The following is an 18,823-nucleotide window of genomic DNA, read 5'->3' on the forward strand; positions in this document are numbered from 1 at the left end:
ACCTGCGAGATTCCTCATCCTGTTTTTTCCTGGCACGCTGTTGTTGTTGTTGTTGTTGTTGTTGTTGTTGTTGTTGTCGTGGCCGCTAAATTGATTTTCTGGCTTTAGGAATTCCAGGGCTCTGCTCTGATCCTTCCCGGCTGCTTTGCATACGGAGATGAAATCAGAGGAAGCTGCCGCAGCTGCTTTGCCCTTCCCTATAATTTTCCAAATTGGGCTCCGAGGCCGCTTGGCAGAGAGGAAATCTTGGGTGTCACCATCCCAGATGGGGGCAGAACACCATCCTCAACCCTCATTTTCCCAGATTTTATCGGGGCAGTTCCAGGCTTGGAAGGGAACAACCAACAACACCGGGCTGGAAAATAAACAGGCTGAAATTTGGGGGATTCCTGCGCAAAGTTGAGGCTGGTTTGGGTCCCGGAATCGCGGTTTTGGAGCGGTTTCTGAGCTCTCACCTCAAATCCAATTTCCAAATCAAGGGATGGTGTTTGGGGGTGTTTTTTCATTGGATGATTGTGAGATTGAAGGGGAAATATGGGATTAAATTAAAGCACCACCAACTGCTCCTTAATTATTTGTGTTTTCAGCGCTGTTTTATTGTTCAGACCAGAGCAGGATCTCAGTTCTGTTCATTTATGCTAATTTATGTCCATTTTTGTTATTTTCTATTCATTTCTATCCATGATTGATATTTTATATCAATTTCTGTCCATTTATGTACACATGTACATTTTTGATAATTTTGTCCATTTATGTACATTTCTGATAATTTATGTCCATTTATGTCAAATTTCTGTCCATTTCTGCCCATTTCTGATATGATTCCCCCTGATGTGATAATTCACCCTATTAAAAAATCAAGTTTTGGGCAGCCTCCCATTTCCTTCTGGACATCTCTGTCTCATCCCTAAGAATTTAAGGACAAAACACATTTTTACTTGTATTTCCTCTCTCATGGAGAGGTCTGGGGACATTTTTTACCTCCAGCACCACGAAAGGTGGTGATTAAAGAATGAAACACACAAATAACTCTGGAACTGTGGAATTCTTCCCCACCGCCCAGTGAGATTCTGCTGGCAGCTCAGGGAATAATGACGGCGGCCCAATTTCCTGGGAATCTTTCACCTTGGAAACAAAACCCAGCTAATGGTCTGTAATTCCCTGCTCAAAACTCCAGGGAAGGTGGAATTGCAGCCCCTGGGGGGGAAGCCTGCAGTGCCTGGGTGTGATTTGGGTCTAAAAGCTGGGCCAGGTTTCCCTCTGGGGCCACCACCCAAACGCCTTCCCCAGGTCAGGGTCACCCCCAGGACTTCCCAGGATCTCGGAATATCCCGAGGTGGAAGGGAACACCGGGGATCAGGCACAGAACCATCCCAAGAGTCCCCAGAGTCTCATCTGGGGTTTTTTGAGGGTTTTTTTTTGAGGTTCTGGAGCTCATCTGGGGTTTTTTTGAGTCCTGAGATTCCACAAATTCTCATCTGGGGTTTTTTTTTGGTCCTGAGAGTCCCCAGAGTCTCATCTGGGGTTTTTTGAGGGGTTTTTTTTGAGGTTCTGGAGCTCATCTGGGGTTTTTTTGAGTCCTGAGATTCCACAAATTCTCATCTGGGGTTTTTTTTTGGTCCTGAAAGTCCCCAGAGTCTCATCTGGGGTTATTTTTGAGGTCCTGGAGCCCCAGGTGTGGGCAAGGCAGGTGAATGAGATCTGATATGGCTCAGCCCAACCCCAAACCCCCAGAAGATTGAGGAGAGGGAGATTTTTGACCTTCACTGAGGACCTGGACCATGGCCAGGGATGGGAACGGGGCTGGAGCAGCTGAAGAAGGGAATGGAGAATCCTGAGGGAGTTGGGGCAGCTCAGCCAGGAGAAAAGGGGGATCCAGGGGGAATTTCTGGCTCTTCCATGGGGGATTTGGGATCTGGTCCCAGGGAACGGGACAGGACAAGAGGGAACGGCCTTGAGCTGTGCCAGGGGTGGCTCAGGGTGGGAAATTTGGGGAAATTCCTCCTGGAAAACAAAAAAGGCCTTGGAAGGGGCTGCCCAGAGAGGTTTGGAGTCCTGGAGGTGTCCAAGGAATTCCTGGACATTGGTCTGGGTGTCCAGACGGGGTTCGGACACAGTTTGGACTCGATGACCTCGGAATTCTTTCCCAACCTCCGGGATCCCGGGCTTCTAAAGAGCTCCTGCTCCTCAGGAGGGTGTGTGCTCATGGGAGAAGTTTGGGGTTATTTGGGGCATCTTAGAAGCTCCACCCTTGCAAATAATTAATTTTACTATTTCATTAGTGCCTGTGGAATGAGCCAACACCACGGAGCGAATTCACATTCCTGTATCGCCCCATGGCTCACCGAGGCGTGGTGCTAAGATCCAATTTAATCATCCATTAATGAGAAAGATATTAATTAAATCTTCATTTGCCTTCATTGCCTCATTAAAGCTGCTCGTCTCAGCAAGAAAATCTGGCAGCTTCCTCTGAGTTCCTTCAAGGATTAAACCCGGAGCTGGCTGCACAGAATCCTGTAAAATGAATTTATAGTTGGATTTAAGGAGGGAAAATGAAATTTTCCCAGATACAAAAGCACAAAACTTTGTTATCCAGAGGAAATATTGGATTTTTTTTTCAGCTGCCACTATTTGTACAGCACTGATTAGTGCAGCTCAACAGGACCAAAGGTTCAGCTTGAATAAAAATCTGTCAGAAATTCCAGTGCTCTCCTTGCTCCTGGAATTCACCAGGAATTGTGGTTATGGGAAAAGGGGGATGGGTTCAAGAAGAAAAAGGGGAAATTTAGGTTTGGTTTAGGGAAGAAATGGTTCCCTGTGAGGGTGGGGAGGCCCTGGAATGGATTTCCCAGGGAAGCTGTGGCCACCATATCCCAGGGATTGTCCAGGGCCAGGTTGGGGCATCCTGGGATAACAGAAAAGATTTGGAATAAGATGATTTTTAAGGACCTTCCCAACCCAAACTATTCCATGGTTTTATGATTCTTGGGCCTGGAAATGGGATTTCAGGAGGAAAAGGAGCCCCGTCCCTTCCCCTGGGCCTGGGCCAAGCCTTGGTCTCCCTGACCTCATCCCGAATTTTGCTGCCGTGCAATATTGGGAATATAATGACAGGTTATTGGGAATAACGCTAATAATGCCTGGGTGTGCCCCAGCCTCAGATCCACCCTCGGCACGGAGAACCCTTGGGCAGGTCGGGGCACTTTTGGGCACCAGATTGCCCCAATAAATGAGGATTTTACTGGGCCAGGAGAGGGGAAAGGGAAAGGACTGCGAGGAGGAGTTGTGGGATGGGATATCGGAAAGGGAATGCGGGATCTGGATCATCCTGGAGGTCCCTTCCATCCCAAACCATCCCAGGACTCCGTGGAGATCAGAAGAGGAGGAACAGCCCAGCTCCCCGTGCAAGGCCATAAAAAATACGGGAGCACTGGGAGAGAAACAGGTGGGATGGGTTTGTGGGAGGTGGGAAAATGGGGAGAAAGCAGGGAAAAAAGCCAAATTGGCAGAAAAATCCAGGGTTTCCTGATGCACCCTGGGTTTTCTAGGCTGCTAATCAAAATAATAATAATAATAATAATAATAATAATAATAATAATAATAATAATAATCTTAGGCAGATGAGTGGAGAATGCTGAGGGTTGTTTGAAATACTGATGGGGGGAAAAAAAGCCGTGGAATGGACCCAAAAAAGATCTGTGGGGAAAAAATTCTGATCAGCTGGACCCAAAAGGGATGAGTTTGATCCAAAAGGGATCCAGCTCTGAGTTCTTGGTGGGAAAGCCGGTAGTTCTTCTCCAAAACGCCTCAGTGAGGAGATTCCAGGGGGGAATTCTGGGATCTTCCAGGGTGAATTTGGGATCTGACCTCAAGAAACAGGACCAGGATAAGAGGGAATGACCTCGAGCTGTGCCAGGGGTGGCTCAAGGTGGGAAATTTGGGAAAATCCCTCCTGGAAAAGGGAAAAGGCCTTGGAAGTGGCTGCCTGGGGAGGTTTTGGAGTGGCCACCCCTGGAGGTGTCCGAGGAATTCCGGGACAATGGTCTGGGATCAGGCACGGCTTGGATTCTTTTCCACCCTCAGCAGCTCTGGGATCTTCCTTTACGGAAAAAAACCCTCAAAAATCTAAAAAAGGAAGAATTCCCATTCCTCCTCTTCCCGAGCCCTGCTGGAACTGGAGATTGTCCAAGGCCCGCAGCTGGATGGGGTGGAGCCCGCCCGCGACCTCATTGCCGGAGTTTTCCCAACGTTTTCCCCAAGAGCCAAACAAGAAATGTGGGATCCGTGAGCTGCCCACGGCTCCCGGGCTGATCCTCCAAGATACCGGGATCGTTACACCGCCCTCGGGATGTTCCACCACCGCCGGGATCGGGATCGGGATCAACGGGACGGGGAAAGTGGGGCACACGCAAATGGGGTAAACAAAGGGATTTATGGGAACTGCCATAAATAAACGGAATTTTTTTTTTTTCTCATAAAGGGAAAAATTTAAATGTGGATTGGCGGGGAATATTTGAGGGGATTGTTTCAGCAGGAACAGGTTTGTGGGGATTTGGGAGCGTGGAAAAACTTCCCGTTTCCTGCCCGGATGAGGAGGGTGGGCACAGAGAAAGTGAAATCCAGCAAAACCACGGAAAAAGCCTCCACAGAGGTTGGGATTCTTCCTTCTGGATGTTTAGGAGCTGTTTTAACATCCCTGACAAATTTTCCACAATCCCTTTTCCCTCTGAAGGGAATCCCCGGATTGGGGCTGGTCCCAGGAGGAGGAGCCCACCCTGAGGTTGGTTGGGAATTCCAAAATTCCAATCCTTCAAGAGTGGCTCTCAAATCTCCCCGGCTCCAAAAAAACTCAGGGATTTGGAATTTATCCAGATTTCCCAGTTAGGAGAATTTCCCTGGAAAAGAAAACCAGGAAGCCACTGTGCTAATGCAGAATAATTTTAATGGGAAAGGAATGAAAAAATAGATTAAAATAAAAAAATAAAATAAAATAAAATAAAATAAAATAAAATAAAATAAAATAAAATAAAATAAAATAAAATAAAATAAAATAAAATAAAATAAAATATTATGGGGTAAAGGACATAGGTCCAGGTGAAGATTCTTCACATTTATCCTGAAATTTTGGAATGGTTTGAGTGGAATCATCCAGATCCATGGGCAAGGGACACTCCCAATATCCCAGGTTATTCCAAGCATATCCAACCTGGCTTTGGACACTTCCAAAGTGGAAAATCCACATTTTTGTGGCCAAACTTTCCCACTGGGTTAAGTTTTATATAAAAATCATTCATTTCCACATTTCCCCACTTTTTATTAAAATTAAATATAAAGAGATTGGTTTATTCCCTTTCCCGACTTTCCTGTGGTGAAAGTGAAAGCCGGGAAGTGGTGCCAGGATTGTGCTTGTGTTTATCCCAATGAAAAGGGAATTTCCGGGTGAGTAATTCCCATAAAAGCTAAGCTAGGTTTAACTAGGCCTGGCAGGGAAAGGCTTTGTCAGATCTGACCACATTCGGGGCGTTCCCCAATCTCGATTTTTCTGGGAAACCACGGGAGAACAACAAATTGCTCCCACAAACCAGATTCCAAGCGCCAGGTTATCCCAAAATTTGAAATTGTTCTTTTATGGCTTCATTCCACCACTTGGGAATGTCTGAGGGGGGAAAAACCCAACTTAAAAAAACCCAACAATTAAAAAAACCCAATTTAAGCTGAACTTAAATTCCCAAATCTGTTTTGGAAGAGCCTCCAGAGCCTTCGGATTGGGGTTGGAGTTGCGTCACACTTCCAAGACCTCTTCTTCCTCCTTTGCTGCGTCCGCGTTTTCCGTTCCTGGCTTTTCTGCACCTGGAATTTCCTCCTGGCTCCCATTCCCGACTGGTTGCTGGCTCCCGCAGCCGCTTCTCCGGCAGGGATGGATCCAGCAGGAATTGAAAATGTAGGAGCAGCGCGACGCTCGCCGGGGGCCCAATTTTGGGACGAAACCCCCGGAACGCGGGATTGGCGCTCTGTGGGATCTCAGGGAGTTTGGGGACGTTCCTGCTCCCCCTTCCAGCATTCCCGAGGATCCCAGCAGGGTCTCCTGTGGATCCACACCGACAATGGGCCTGGATTTTGGGATGAAAGGCCCGGAACGCGGGATTTGCGCTCCGTGGGAGCTCAGGGAGGTTCCTGAGGCTCCCAGCTCCATTCCCAAGGATCCCAGCTCCATTCCCGAGGATCCCAGCAGGGTCTCCTGTGGATCCACACCGATGACGGGCCTGGATTTTGGGATGAAAGGCCCGGAACGCGGGATTTGCGCTCCGTGGGAGCTCAGGGAGGTTCCTGAGGCTCCCAGCTCCATTCCCAAGGATCCCAGCTCCATTCCCGAGGATCCCAGCAGGGTCTCCTGTGGATCCACACCGATGACGGGCCTGGATTTTGGGAAGAAAGGCCCGGAACGCGGGATTTGTGCTCCGTGGGAGCTCAGGGAGGTTCCTGAGGCTCCCAGCGCCATTCCCGAGGCTCCCAGCTCCATTCCTGAGGATCCCAGCTCCATTCCCGAGGATCCCAGCAGGGTCTCCTGTGGATCCACACCGATGACGGGCCTGGATTTTGGGAAGAAAGGCCCGGAACGCGGGATTTGCGCTCCGTGGGAGTTCAGGGAGGTTCCTGAGGCTCCCAGCTCCATTCCCGAGGATCCCAGCTCCATTCCCGAGGATCCCAGCAGGGTCTCCTGTGGATCCACACCGATGACGGGCCTGGATTTTGGGAAGAAAGGCCCGGAACGCGGGATTTGTGCTCCGTGGGAGCTCAGGGAGGTTCCTGAGGATCCCAGCTCCATTCCCGAGGATCCCAGCGCCATTCCCGAGGATCCCAGCAGGGTCTCCTGTGGATCCACACCGACGACGGGCCTGGATTTTGGGATGAAAGGCCTGGAACGCGGGATTGGCGCTCCGTGGGAGCTCAGGGAGGTTCCTGAGGCTCCCAGCTCCATTCCCGAGGATCCCAGCTCCATTCCCGAGGATCCCAGCACCATTCCCGAGGATCCCAGCAGGGTCTCCTGTGGATCCACACCGACAATGGGCCTGGATTTTGGGAAGAAAGGCCCGGAACGCGGGATTTGCGCTCCGTGGGAGCTCAGGGAGGTTCCTGAGGCTCCCAGCTCCATTTCTGAGGATCCCAGCTCCATTCCCGAGGATCCCAGCTCCATTCCTGAGGATCCCAGCTCCATTCCCGAGGATCCCAGCTCCATTCCTGAGGATCCCAGCTCCATTCCTGAGGATCCCAGCTCCATTCCCGAGGATCCCAGCAGGGTCTCCTGTGGATCCACACCGACGATGGGCCTGGATTTTGGGATGAAAGGTCCGGAACGTGGGATTGGCGCTCCGTGGGAGCTCAGGGAGGTTCCTGAGGATCCCAGCTCCATTCCCGAGGATCCCAGCTCCATTCCCGAGGATCCCAGCTCCATTCCCGAGGATCCCAGCACCATTCCCAAGGCTCCCAGCTCCATTCCCGAGGATCCCAGCTCCATTCCCAAGGATCCCAGCTCCATTCCCGAGGATCCCAGCACGGTCTCCTGCGGGCAGGTGCTGAGGATGGGCCCCGGGAATGTCAGGAGCACGGGAGGAGGGAAGATGACGACGCGGGAAGCGCCGCAGGAGAGCGCGCAGGGCCGGCTGCAGCCGGAGGCCACCGGCCGCGGACACGGCCCCCGGAATTCCGAGCACATCCGGGAGGAACCTGGCAGAACCTGCAGCCAGAACAGCGAAAATATCCAGGAATTAGAAGATTTATCCCCGTTTATTTGTAAATCCCGGTGGGGGAAAAAACTTGCTCTGCATAATGTTTATTTTAGTTTTATTTCACTCGATTTGCTCCAATTTTTAATTGTATTTTTAATTAAATATTTCTTATTGTATTAAAAAAAAACACAACAATTTCATTCTTTAACTTTATTTTTCAATTCAATTTAATTTCCATTGTGTTTTTTAAATTTTGGGTTAATTTTTAAGAATTTTATTCCATTATCATAGTTATTTTAAAATTTCATTCAGTTTTTATATGTTATTTTTTAAAAGCCTATTTAAATTTCGCTGCATTTTTAAAATTCAGTTTTTTTAATTGTAGCTTTCAAAAAATAATTTAACTTTTTAAATGTTACTTTGCAACCGAACTCCCAGCTCGGTCTCCCCTTTTCCCCACCCACCTCAACCTTCCCAAAAAACCCCACCCTGGCTTTTTCCAGGCCGCAATTCCCGGATTTTCCATCCCTTCCCAGATGATTTGTTTATCTCAGCCCGCCCAGCCCTGCTGCAATAATTACCCGGAGCAGATTCCAGAGCCTGGGATCAGATCCGCGTCCGGAGCGCTCCCTGCGCCCCGCCAGCTCCAAAATCCCGGAATTCTGGAGAAATCCTTCCTCCAGAAGAATTCCGGAGGGCCCAGAACTCCACAGGGAATTTTGGTGCCCAATTTTTGGTTTTGTTTTTCCCCTGGACCCTGAATCTTTGTGGAATTCATTCCAGAATCTCTCCTGGGATTTACCTGTCAGGGTTCAAAGCTGTGGGATGCGTATGATTCCCAAAAAAATTCCCTGAAATTTTTGTCTTCCAGAGGCTCCTTTGGAGGTAGGTGTTGGATTAAACTCCTGAAATTCATCAAGTTCCTGTTTTTTCTCCAAAGATTCCACTGGAAAATCCAGGGGAATCCCATTATTTACCTGATGGGGATTTCCATGGAGATCAAACATTTTTTTCAGACAATTCCCAAAGTTTTTGGGGTGGGAAAACAACAGGATTGGAATTTCTTCTTCCCAAAGGAATTACAAAAATGGGGTTTTGCACCAAAGAAATTTCCTTTTTAGGGAAAATGGGCTCGGTTTGGATCATTCTGGCAGGAAAATGAGGAGGAAAAAAGATTTCCCTCCCTTTTTATCCCATAGAAAATAAATTTGATTTGTGAATAATAAAATTCTTGGGGGGAAAAAAAAGAGACAATCCCAGGTTTTTAAAATGGAAAAATACGGATCAAATGGTGCTGAGCATCCTGACCTTTAAAATCCCTTCCATCCCGAAACATTCCATGATTTCAGGGCAAACTCACCCAAATCCCACCGGAATTGCAATTAAAATGACTTTCGTTGTTATTGGCAGTTAATTGATAATAACAACATTCCAGCAGAATTGGTTTTGGATTTTAAGAATTTTTTTAAGCCTGGACTCGCCCCACATACCCAACAAAATAATTCCCAGCAGGGAATCTCCCTTTGGAATTTTTGGAGCCACGGAATTCCCGCAAAACCCTGAATACTTATTTTGCTTTCCCATTTGTTTTCCCAATATTTATTTCATTTTCCCAATTACTTATTTCGATTTTCCCCAAATTATGGGATGGAAGGGAGAGGCACTCACCAATATTCCAGGAAGGAATTGCCGGGAATGTCCGGGGGAGCCCCAAATCCTTGGAGTTTTATAAGAACTCCCGAACTTCCAGGAAGTTGAGGCAGCCTTTGGGCGCGAGGTTTTAATTGCCCTCCCCACATGTGTAATAATCTTAATTACCGATAATTATTGCGGGGTTGTTTACTCGCATAATTCCCTTTTCCATGGGAATTTTTGGAACGGAATGGGAATGGGAATTTTTGTCACATTCCCCCTATTCCCGTTGGGTTTGTGATTTGGGTTTTTTTTTTGCAGGAAAAGTGAATTTTGGAGGGGATTTTACTATTCCTGCCTGGATTTCCAACCCTGGGATGGTTTGGGTGGGAAGAGGATTAAATCTCATCCTATTCCAACCCTTTTCCAGGAGCAGGGACACTTCCCGCTCTCCCAGTTTGCTCCAAGCCTCATCCCAATTTTTTCTTGGATTAAAAATGCCTCAAGGCATTAAATATTAAACAATAAAAACCATTCATTTTTAATTAAAAAATTAATTTTAAAATATTAACATTTTTTTAAATCTCCATTTAGAAGTTTCATTTAAAAGTTTAAAAAGTTTCTAGCAAATAAAATAAGAAGTTTAATTTTAAAAATTTTAAACATTAAAGACTTTAATATGGGGGGGGGGGGGGAGGGAATTCATCCTGTGGCAGCTGGAAAAATTAGATTAATTTCATGGAGTTTTGCTGATTTTTGGAGGATTTGGGTGAATCCCAGAATTCCGGGATGGGTGTTTCATGGAACTAACTGGGAATTTTATGGAATTCATTGGGAAATTTGGGGACTTTTCAGGCGGGGAGGAATCCCGCTCAAAGCTGCCTCAGGATCTTTAGGATCCCTCTGGAATATCCCAACATTCCCTGGCCAATCTCTTCCAGTGGAAATTCCTGGGAATCCGTTCCTGCCCTGGAAATCCCCCCAGGCTGAGCCGCAGCCCCAGTTTGGAGGTGATTTTTGAGGAGAAATCGCTGGTTTTGCTGAGGCGGGAGAACAACATCCTGTTTATTCCAGAGGGGAATATTCCAGGGCCGCTCCGGGCCCCGAGGGCTTTTCCTGGGATCATTTGTTATTCACATCACCAGGAGAAAACGCTTTGCACGCACAAATGACTCGCGAATATTCCCGAAGTGTTTTTTCATCCCCCCCGTTCTGTGGGAACCTCGTCATCCTGTCCCAAAAGAAGCCCCAGGTTCTCCCAGAGTTTGCAAAACAAAAAAAAATTAAAATTCAGGGTTTGAATTCCTCCTTCCCAATTGAGGCCGATCCCACCGAGATTTATTACTGGGATTATGATTCCATGTTGGAACATGAATATTTATGGTCGTAATTTGATTTTTTTTGGGATTCAGATGGGATTTTTTGGGGATTCGAGAATGGAATTTTTTGGGATTCGAGAATGGGATTTTTTGGGATTCGAGAATGGGATTTTTTGGGATTCGGGAATGGAATTTTTTGGGATTCGGGAATGGGAATTTTTTGCATTCAGAAATGGGAATTTTTGGCATTCAAATGGGATTTATTTGGATACGGGTGTGGGATTTTTTGGGATTCAGGCATGGGATTCGGGTGGAATTTTTGAGATTCAGGAATGGGATATTTTGGAATTCGGGAATTTTTTTTTTTTTTTTGGATGAGGATGGGAGTTTTGGGAATCGGGAATGGGATTTTTTGGGATTCCGGCGAAACTTTTTGGGATTCAGGAATGGGATTTTTTTGGGATTCGGGTGGAACTTTTTGGGATTCAGGAATGGGATACTTTGGAATTCGGGAATGTTGTTTTTTTGGTTTTTTTTTTTTTTTTTTTTTTTTTTTTTTAATGAGGATGGGAGTTTTGGGAATCGGGAATGGGATTTTTTGGGATTCCGGCGAAACTTTTTGGGATTCAGGAATGGGATTTTTTTGGGATTCGGGTGGAACTTTTTGGGATTCAGGAATGGGATAATTTGGAATTCGGGAATGTTGTTTTTTTTTTTTTTTTTTTTTAATGAGGATGGGAGTTTTGGGAATCAGGAATGGGATTTTTTGGGATTCCGGCGAAACTTTTTGGGATTCAGGAATGGGATTTTTTTGGGATTCGGGTGGAACTTTTTGGGATTCAGGAATGGGATAATTTGGGATTCGGGAATGGGATTTTTTTAGGATTCGGGAATGGGATTTTTTGGAACGCGGATGGGATTTTTTGGGATTCGGGGATGGAATTCCCGGCGCAGTTCGCCCCCGTCGCCACAAGGCGGCAGCACCGCCCCGCGGCGCGTTCGGGGTTCGGGGTTCCCTGCGGATTTTTCGGGATCTCGAGACTTTTCCACGGAAAAATCCCACCCGGAAAACCTCGGGATGAGGGCGGGACGGGGGAGCAGCAGAGCCCGAGCATCGTCCTCGTGTGGAGACGCCGGAACGGCAGCAAAATTTCACTGCTGCTTTGAGACACCGGGATTTTGTTTTGTCATCTCAACACAACTCTGTTACCAGCAGCAAATCCGCGAAACCAGGAGCTCAGGTTTTTACAATTTAACCTTTTCCTGCTGATCCATCCCCTCTTCCTCTTTTTTTTTTTTTTTTTTTTTTTCCCTCCTTCTGGGAGGAAAGGCTGAGGAAATTGGGAATATTTAGCCTGGAGAAGCTTTGGGGTGACCCCACTGCAGCCTTGAAGGGGCTGCAGGGAACATAGGGAGAGGTTTTTATTTTTCCCAAGGGTCTGGAGTTCCAGGAAAAGGGGAACGGGTTCAGCTCGACGGGGAGAAGTTTAGGTTGGATATTGGAAAGGAATTCCTGAGGAACATCATCCCCTCCCTCCAGTAAATCCCTGATAGTGAACCCAGCCAAAAAATTGTGATTATTTCCCTTATTTTACACAAAAAGAGCAGTGTAACAACAGGGAAAGTCTTTTTTTCCCAGTAGTAGGAATTAGAAACTGTTTTAAAAGATGGAAAATAAATCAGGCAGAGAGCAGGAATCATCTGTAAACCTGAGTTTAATGCGAGTGGTACAACCAGAGGAGAATTGATCCCACAACATAAAAACAGGGCGCAGATGTTGGCACAAAGGCGTTGGGGTGAGGCTCCAGGTGGCTCAGAGCTCCTCAACCTCTCCCCCAAACCTTCCTGGTGCTGGAAAATCCGAATTTGGGGTCGAATAAAACAGGGGATTTGCTCTGTGAGCTGAACATGGGGGTAAAACCAGGATTGGGGGGCAAGCCTGGGAATGGAGGGGGGATCATCCCAAATCTGGGATCCATGGATGGGAGATCACCCAAAACCTGGGCTCCAAGGAGGGGAAATCATCCCAAACCTGGGATCCAAGGATGGGAGATCACCCCAAACCTGGGATCCAAGGAGGGGGATCACCCCAAACCTGGGATCCAAGGATGGGAGATCACCCCAAACCTGGGATCCAAGGAGGGGAAATCACCCCAAACCTGGGATCCAAGGAGGGGGATCACCCCAAACCTGGGATCCAAGGATGGGAGATCACCCCAAACCTGGGATCCAAGGAAGGGGGATCACCCCAAACCTTGGCTCCAAGGAGGGGAAATCACCCCAAACCTGGGATCCAAGGAGGGGAATCACCCCAAACCTGGGATCCAAGGAAGGGGGATCACCCCAAACCTGGGCTCCAAGGAGGGGAGATCACCCCAAGTCTGGGATCCAAGGAGGGGAAATCACCCCAAACCTGGGATCCAAGGATGGAGGGGAAATCACCCCAAATCTGGGCTCCAAGGAGGGGAGATCACCCCAAACCTGGGCCCCAAGGAGGGGAGATCACCCCAAGCCTGGGCTCCAAGGAGGGGAGATCACCCCAAGTCTGGGCTCCAAGGAGGGGGGGATCACCCCACGGCGATCCCCCAGCCCTGGGCTCCATCCCCCGCGCCATTCCCGACTTTTCCAGCCGCTCCCTCACCAGAGCCACTTGGAAGCGCAGCGGCTTTTCTTGGAGTGGCCGGAGCGCTTGGGCCCGGCCGGGGCCAGCCGGGAGGGCCGCGGGGCGGCCCGGGCGTGGTGTCCGCAGCGGGTCTTGCTCAGGTGCTGCGCGGAGCAGCTCCTGCCCTTGCTCCCCTCCAGCGGCAGCGAGCCCTTGGCCACCGCCCGCAGCGGGGCTCGCTCCGCCGTGGCCTTGGCGACCCCGCGCGGGGCCGGGGCGCTGCTCGGGCGCTGCTCCGGGGAGCAGCAGGTGAGTTCCTGCGTGGGGTAGCCCTTGGAGCAGCGCTGCGGGGCCACGCCGGGCGGCTGCTCCCGCAGGAAGCAGCGGCCGAGGCTCGGCGGCGGGGGACACTCGGTGACCCCTCGCAGGGGCAGCGAGTAGCCGCTGGTGGGCTCGGGGCGGCGCGGGGGGCTCGTGGGCGCCTTGCGCGTGGGGCACTGCCCGCGGCACGACGCGGACGAGCAGCGGACGCCGCACGGGGGGAAGCGCAGCCGGCCGGGCTCGGGGCAGCGCGGCGCGCAGGGCGGCAGGCTCCGCGCCACGCGTGTCCCGCCGCCGCGGGGGCTCCGCGGGGCCGCCTGCGGCCGGGGGGCGTCCCTCGGGCGGGGCAGCAGCCGCGGGGGCTCGCAGGGCTCGGGGCACAGCAGCAGGCACGGCTGCAGCAGCGGTTGGCACGGCTGAACCAGCGGTTGGCACGGTTGCACCAGTGACTGGCACGGCTGCGCCAGCGGTTTGCACGGTTGCGCCAGTGACTGGCACGGCTGAAACAGCGGTTGGCACGGCTGCACCAGTGACTGGCACGGTTGCACCAGCGGTTTGCACGGTTGCACCAGTGACTGGCACGGCTGAAACAGCGGTTGGCACGGCTGCACCAGTGACTGGCACGGCTGCACCAGCGGTTGGCAGGGCTGAACCAGAGGTTGGCACGGCTGCGCCAGCGGTTGGCACGGCTGCGCCAGCGGTTGGCACGGCTGTGCCAGCGGCTGGCACGGCAGCAGCGGCTCGGCAGCGGCCTGGGGACAGCTCCGGCAGCGCGGCGCCGGGCCCTTGGTGATGCTCAGGGGCTGGCAGGTGTTGGCGAAGGGCTCGGGGCGAGCCGGGCACGGCTCGGCCGTGAACCGGGAGCCCGGCAGGAGCCGCGGCGGGCAGCGCATGGCGGAGCGCGGCTCAGAGCCGTGGGAAAGCAGCGATTTTTGGGCTGATTCAGCAGCAAAACTCGCCCGCACCGCCCCGCTCTCCTCGCGGGCCGTGACTCAAAGCGGGGCGTGTTTGGGAGGGGACAGGAGATTCCGTCCTCGGCTCCGCCGCGCTGGGAAGCCTGGAGAAAAAATCCGGATTTTCAGCCAGGCCGGTTGGTGCCACCCTGCAAACCGCGGCGTTCGCCCCTCCCGAGCACCCCGGGGCCCTCCCTGGGCCGCCCTTTCAGGTTGAGCTCCCGTGCGATGAAAGAGGAGCCGAAATTTCGGGTGCGGCCACCCGGTAATCGCCGGGTGCGGCCACGGGGCCGCGCCGAGGTCGGGGGGTTCGGGGCGGATTTGGGGTCCGGGACGGGGCAGGGGCAGCCCTGGCTCCTCCCAGGGAAAATCCCGTTTTGTTTTGGTTTGTTTTTTTAGGAAATGCAGCAAAATATTTGGTGGAGGGAAGGCAAAAATCAAAGCAAAATCCCAGACGGACAAAAGGATTAAATACCGCAGAAGATTTGGGGTGGGAAGGGACCCGGAGCAGGTGGCACAGGGTTGGGAATGGCTCCAGCTTCGCTGATTTTGGGAGAATTGCACCCAATAAATCAGCCCCCAGTGCTGCACCACTTTACTCCTCTGAAAAGTCTTCCTTTTCCTTGGAAATCGCAGGATAAAACATCCCACTCTGGAAAAATTCCGATTTTAGGGAGTTTCCCCAGGTTTGAACAGGATTCTTTTGACCAAAAATGGTTTCATTCCAATATTTCTTTGGAGACTAAAGCACTACATTAAAAAAAAAAATAAATCTACATTGTAGATTGCAAGGAAAAAAAAAATTTAAATTAAAATTCTACATTTTCTGGGCACCCCGAATTCTGATCATTCCAGGATTTAATGTTTCATCTTCCCAAATCCTAAACCGGGACAGACTCACGTGACCGGCTCGTTATGAAAACTCGTTATCGTCACAATCAAAACAATAATTGTACAATAAAAACAACAAAGACGGCGATTACCGCAATAGCTGAAGCTCATTGGAACAAAACGCCTCTTAATTAGGGGGATTGTTCGCACTTCCATTTGTTTTTAAGGGGTTTAGCTGTGAATTTTTAGGAATTGGGAATTTTTTTCCCGTCTGAAATCCCGTCAGCTCTGGTTGGAAAAAAAAAATCCTTGCTCTGGTCGGGGAAAAAAAAAAATAATAAAAAAGGAAAGAAAAAAATCCTTTGTTTGAAATTCCATAAAAGCAGCAGGAATTCCTCTGGAGGAGCTGCTCCGGCTCTTCCCATCCCACACCCGATTCCCGCCGGGATCCAGCCCTCTATGGAGCCAAATCCTAAAGGGAAAAAAGGCAGGAAAAAAAAAAAAAAAAACCAAAAAATCCCATTCCCTGTGGAATTTCTTCCCCATTTTTCCTCAGCGCAGCTCCCGCCGCAAGAGCCGCGCATCCCAAAAGGCTGGAGGAGCTTTTGGGGATAAAAAGGAGGATTTTGGGGATTCCAGGACTTACCCAGGTCATGAGGGGGAAGAGCCGGAGAGAAGCGCCCGGGAAAGGCCCGGGCTGGCCGGGTTTTTATGGAGCTCGGGAATGCCCCAGGGAATTTTGGGGAGGTTGGGTTTGGCTTTAATTGCACCCCAAAGCCGGCCACGTGCGGCTCCGGCTCCCCGGGATGTCCTGGATCCCCGGGATCCGAGAGGCTGGGCCAGCCAAAAACACCTGGAAAATCAGGGATGCCAGATTGCCCCAAAATTCCAGCCGGAACAGCCCCTTCTAACCCCCAAAACCCCACAAAAATAAAGAAAAAAACCTGGGAAACCGAGGGTTCTCTGGGGTGGCAAATCGTCCCAAAATTCCAGACAAAACAGCTCTTTCCACCCAAAAAAACCCGAAGAACCAAAGATCCTCAGGGGTGCTAAATTTACCCAAAATTCCAGTTTAAACAGTCCTTTCCATCCCCAAAAAACCCAAACAAACAAACAACAACAAAAAAAAAAAAACCCTGGAAAACCAAGAATTCTCAGGAGTGCCAAATTTTCCAGAATTCCAGCCAAAACGGCCCTTTCCACCCCCCAAAAAATAAAATTACAAAAAAAAGAAAAAAAAAGGAAAAAAAAAGAAATAAAAAGAATAAAAAGAAAAATACCATTGGAGCCCAGCCAAGGAAAAGAAGGAATTCCTCATTCCCATGGGAGCTTCGGGCAGGAATCCCTTTGAAAATCCATGCAGGAAGGACTCGGGGCATCCCATAATTTGTGGGACACGCGGATTCCTTCCCGGGAATCCAGGGGACACAGGAGGGACCGTCAGGGGCCCTTGGGACAAAGTGGGGAAGGGAGCGGGCTCATCCCAAAAAAACCCAAAATTCCCATTTCCTGCTCCGCGCCGCCCTTCGTTCCCTGTTTGTCCCACAAAAATCCCAAAAAAAAAACCAGGGAAAAGGAGCAGGACTGGGAATGCCGAATTTGGGAGTCACTTCTGCGCCAGGGAAGGGCCTGGAATTCGGGTTTTGGGGGGTTTTTTGGAGGGTTTTTTTGTTTGGTTGTTTTGTTTTGGGAGATTTTTTTTTTGTCCCTGGAATTTTTTTGGTCCCTTTTATAGGAATTTGACGCTTTTGAATCGCAGGGATGCAGGCGAGGTGCCTGAAAAAAGGGGAATTTTCACGGAATGTTCTCCTTGGAAGGGATCGAATCCAGCTCCGGGCCCTGCTCAGAATTTCCAAAATTCCCAAAACTGGGAAAACGCCCCTGGAGCCTTGGGAATGTGACCATTGGTCAGTGCCCAGCCATGAGAATTCCATGACTGGAATATCAGAATATTTGGAGTATTGAGATATTGGAATATTGGGATATTTGGTGTATTGGAATATTGGAATTTTGAAATATTTGGATATTGGAATATTGGGATATTTGAATATTGGAATATTTGGATATTTGAATATTGGAATATTTGGATATTAGATTTTTGGAATACTTAGATATTGGAATATTGGATTATTTGGATATTGGAATAATTGAATATTGGAGTTTTGGGATGTTGGAGTATAGGAATATTAGAATATTTAAACATTTTAATATTGGAGTATTTTAATATCAAATTATTTGAATATCGGAGAATTTGAACATTGCAATTTTGGAATATTTGGAATATCAAGCTCCCAAATTATGACCCACCCCCTAATGTCCCGTTTTATTTCCTGCTTTCCCAGGAGCCCGGAGGCAGCCCCGTGATTTCCATTTAATTTCCCGGCTCCGCAGGAAATCACAGGGACACGGCGCCGCTTTTCCAGGCGGATCCCAACATTCCCAGGAGGGCTCAAGGGAGGAACCCGAAGGCGAGTCCCGGATTCCTCTCACTTTTATGGATTCTCCCTCCCTTCGACAACAACAACGATGAAAACGTTTAAATGCTGAATTCCCTGACCTGAAATTCCGGGAATAAACAGGCGTCGGAGCCTGGGTTAGGCCGGGTTTTATGGGAATTCCTTGGGAAGCTCGGGATCAAGGAGAGCTGCTAATTCCTGGTTGTGTGTGCCCAGTGCAGGGAGCGGAGCATTAACGTGGTGACCTGGCATTAAATACTCCTTAATTAGCACCCCGATGTCCTTAATTAACATTTGCGAGGCCCTTTCATCTCCCAAAGGCTCCTGGGAAATTTGGGGGGGGGGGTGGTCATTATTCCCAATTAAACACTGGGGAAACTGAGGCACGGCTGAGTCAGGACCAACCCCGTCCAAAACATCCCCAAATCCCGGTGACCCCAAAATCCGGGATCCAACCTCCAGGGAGAATTTTCTGGAAGATTCTGTGGGAAAAGCCACAAGGCCAGCCCAAAATGGGACAACTCCAAAGGTATGGAGGGGATGGGAATTTTGGGAATGTTGGGAATGTCTGTGGAGACCCCAGAGCCCCCCCAGGACCTGCGGGGGCTCCAGGGAATCTGGAGAGGAACTTTTCCTCAGGAACTGCAGGGATGGGATATAGGGAATGGGGCCAGCAGGACAGAGGGGAAATTTGGGTGGGATTTTGGGGAGGAATTGCTCCCTGTGAGGGTCCCAGGTTATTCCATGGATTTCCCATCCCTGGGAGTGCCCAAGGCCAGGCTGGAACCACCTGGGATAGGGGAAGGTCCCTGCCCATGGAACTGGGGTGGGATTTTTTGGGATTTAAGGTTCCTTCCCATCCCAAACCATTCCAGAAATCCCTGGGCTGGTTTAGATGGGATTTTAGGGATCAATCCTTCCCTGGCCCAGGTGCTTCCATGGATTCCCCATCCCTGGGAGTGTCCAGGGCCGGATCTGAGCC

At 49.8% G+C, this 18,823-nt stretch overlaps 1 protein-coding gene across 1 annotated transcript; it reads right to left on the reverse strand.

The window, feature by feature from the left end:
• Nucleotides 1-13,154: 13,154 nt before the first annotated feature.
• On the reverse strand, nucleotides 13,155-14,518 carry LOC146765438 (uncharacterized). Its single transcript, XM_085560857.1, has 2 exons — nucleotides 14,317-14,518; nucleotides 13,155-14,001 (listed from the first exon to the last, which is right to left on the reverse strand). Exons 1-2 carry the CDS (start codon nucleotides 14,492-14,494, stop codon nucleotides 13,316-13,318), a joined length of 864 nt encoding a protein of 287 aa, XP_085416983.1. The 5' UTR covers nucleotides 14,495-14,518; the 3' UTR covers nucleotides 13,155-13,315.
• Between the last annotated feature and the right edge of the window lie 4,305 nt (nucleotides 14,519-18,823).

This window comes from Lonchura striata, chromosome 25 (assembly GCF_050655825.1).
Source record: "Lonchura striata isolate lonStrDom1 chromosome 25, ASM5065582v1, whole genome shotgun sequence".
In the NCBI taxonomy this organism is placed as follows: Eukaryota; Metazoa; Chordata; class Aves; order Passeriformes; family Estrildidae; genus Lonchura; species Lonchura striata.